The following is a 2,653-nucleotide window of genomic DNA, read 5'->3' as shown; positions in this document are numbered from 1 at the left end:
GGGGAAAGGTAACTGATGCTTCCTGTCTCTCAGGGCGGCGGCTGTCGGTTCCTGCGCTACAACTGCTCCATCCGAGCCCCAAGGAAGGGCTGGGCCCTCATGCACCCCGGGCGACTCACGCACTACCACGAAGGGCTCCCCACCACCAGGGGCACTCGCTACATCGCAGTCTCCTTTGTTGATCCCTAATTGACCAAGCCATCCCGCTCGGACCTTGCTTCTTTGCCAAAAACCACTGCCCAGCAGTCTCTGGAGCCTCGGGGTCCCAGGGAACCCAGTCCAGCCTCCAGGCTCTCAACTTCCCATTGCTCTTGGAGCTGCCAATCGGAGAGATTCAGAGAGACGCACACAGGCTGGAGGTGAGCATACCTCTGGGGCCTTCCATGGGACCCAGGGCCCAGATCTTGGAGACGCTGTTCATTATTCCTGCTTTGTAGTGACTCGCCCTCCCCAGCCCAACTTTTTAAAATCCAAGTTCCTCTTCTTCCACTTCTTCCATGGGGCGAGATGTGAGCAGATGGAGACTTCCCGGAGTTGCCCAGAGAGACTAGGGGCGAGAAGCCCATCTCCAGAGCTCCTCCCAGGCAGAGCTGCAGCCTCAGGAATTTCTGCTTTGCGACTCGGGGTGAAGAGATCCGGATCAGAGCCAAGTTCCCACCCTGAGCCTGGGACTGCTGAAGCCCCTTCCTCCATGCCTCTTGTCACGAGAGCAAACCAATGTCTCCTGGAGACAGTGACTCAAAAAACTTCCTCCTGAGAGTTATTCACAAAAGGCACCTATGCACAGCTCAGTCCCCTACTTGCTGGGGGCGGAGGGATAAGTCCACACACTGCACTGGGTTCCCCTGCTCTGGATGCCTCTGGAGAGAATGACAGTCAGAAACAGGAGAGTCTCTATTAAAGGTTGTTCAAACCACTGAGTGGGAGACCTCAGGATGGGTGAGTGTGTGTATGTCTGGGTGATTGTTTGTGGGGAGAGGTTTTGAAAGCTTGTGATTTGCCGGGCGTGGTGGCTCATGCCTATAATCCCAGCTCTTTGGGAGGCAGAGGCGAGAGAATTGCCTGAGCCTACAGGTTCGAGGCCAGCCTGGGCAACATGGTGGGACTTCGTCTCTACAGTAAATCAAAAAATTAGCTGGGGGTGGTGGTGTGTGCCTGTAGTTCCAGCCACTTGGAAGGCTGAGGCAGAGGCCTGAGCCCAGCAGGTTGAGGCTGTGGTGGCCATGAGCATACCACTGCACTCCAGTCTGGATGACAGAGTGAGACTCTGACTCAAAAAAAAGAAAAAAAAAAAGACCTTGCAATTGGGAGAAAGGCCATGACAGTAGACTCAGTGACTTCTGTTTCTCCAATCTAGTTTCGTGTGACCTGCATGTCACTGGTATGTTTCATAAACCCATACTACGAGCCAGGCACTGTCTGGCTGGGGCATGCCTCTTCACCTGTTGAAATTGGCATCAGGTGTCACCTCCTCTCTGAAGCTTTTACTGATGATCCTTCCTGCAAACTTGAACATTGGAGAATAGGAAAAACTTTAGGTATTTCGGGTAGCTTCCACCATATCCCGGACAGACTCTTCTTGGTAACACTGGCTACACTTTGGGACATTTATTTTATTTTGAGTGGGAGTTTCACTCTGTCACCCAGGCTGGAGTGCAGTGGCACACTTACAGACACTGCAGCCTCAACCTGCTGGTTTCAGGTGATTTTTCCACTTCAGCCTTCCAAGTAGTTGGGACTACAGGAGTGCACCACCATACTCAGCTAATTTTTTAATTTATTGTAGAGATAAGGTCTCATCCAGTTGCCCAGGCTGGTCTGGAACACATGGGCTCACGCAGTCCTCTCACCTTGGCCTCCCAAAGTGCTAGGATTATAGGCATGAGCCACCTCACCTGGCCTTCAGGGGCATTTATTAATAGTAAGAGCTGGCTGGATGCAGTGGTTCATGCCCATAATCCCAGCCCTTTGGGAGGCCAGGGTGGGAGGACTGCTGAAAGCCAGGAATTTTAGACCAGCCTGGGCAACATGGTGAGACCCCTCATCTCTACAAAAAATTAAACAATTAGCTAGGTGTGGTGGTGCACACTTGTAGTCTCAGCCATTCAGAGGCTGAGACAGGAGGATCACCTGAGCCCAGGAGGTCGAGGCTGTGGTAAGCCGTGATCGTGCCACTGCGCTCCAGCCTGGGTGACAGAGTGAGACCCTGATGCAAAAAAACAAAACAAAAATACAACGACACAGGACAACCTCCCTCCTGCCCCACAAGAAAGAATCCAGATCAAAATGTCAGTAGTGCTGAGGAAGCCTGGTAGCAGATGTCATCTATGTGGGCTCCAAAGGGAGGAGGTTTCCACAGACAGAGCCACACTCTAGGTCCTGAGAATGCAGCTTGGCTGGAGTGGGTGGGGAGGAGTCTACTTAAAGGCTTACTTTCTCAGGCTAAGGAGAGTTTGGACTTTATCTGGGAGGCGACTGCAGTCATTCAAGGGTATGTGTGTATGCCTTTTAAAGATTTTAACATTTAGTTTTCAAAATTGACTCTGGCAAATTCAAGCAGCACAATTTTTTTTTTTTTTTGAGTTGGAGTCTTACTCTGTCACCCAGACTGGAGTGCAGTGACCGCTCCCGGCCACCGCAGCCTCGACCTGCC

General features: G+C 52.0%; 1 protein-coding gene across 1 annotated transcript in view; it reads left to right on the top strand.

Moving 5' to 3' along the window:
- Positions 1 to 920, top strand: part of PLOD1 (procollagen-lysine,2-oxoglutarate 5-dioxygenase 1) — a 27,285-nt gene extending 26,365 nt beyond the window's left edge. The window contains exon 17 of the mRNA XM_008067370.2: positions 34 to 920. Coding sequence (XP_008065561.2) covers positions 34 to 189 — 156 coding nt within the window. The 3' untranslated portion in view covers positions 190 to 920. The remainder of the gene's footprint in view (positions 1 to 33) is intronic.
- The last annotated feature ends 1,733 nt before the right edge of the window (positions 921 to 2,653 follow it).

This window comes from Carlito syrichta, unplaced genomic scaffold (assembly GCF_000164805.1).
Source record: "Carlito syrichta isolate Samal-C Ts95f unplaced genomic scaffold, Tarsius_syrichta-2.0.1 Scaffold106370, whole genome shotgun sequence".
Taxonomy (NCBI): domain Eukaryota; kingdom Metazoa; phylum Chordata; class Mammalia; order Primates; family Tarsiidae; genus Carlito; species Carlito syrichta.
This window is presented reverse-complemented; position numbering and strand designations above follow the sequence as displayed.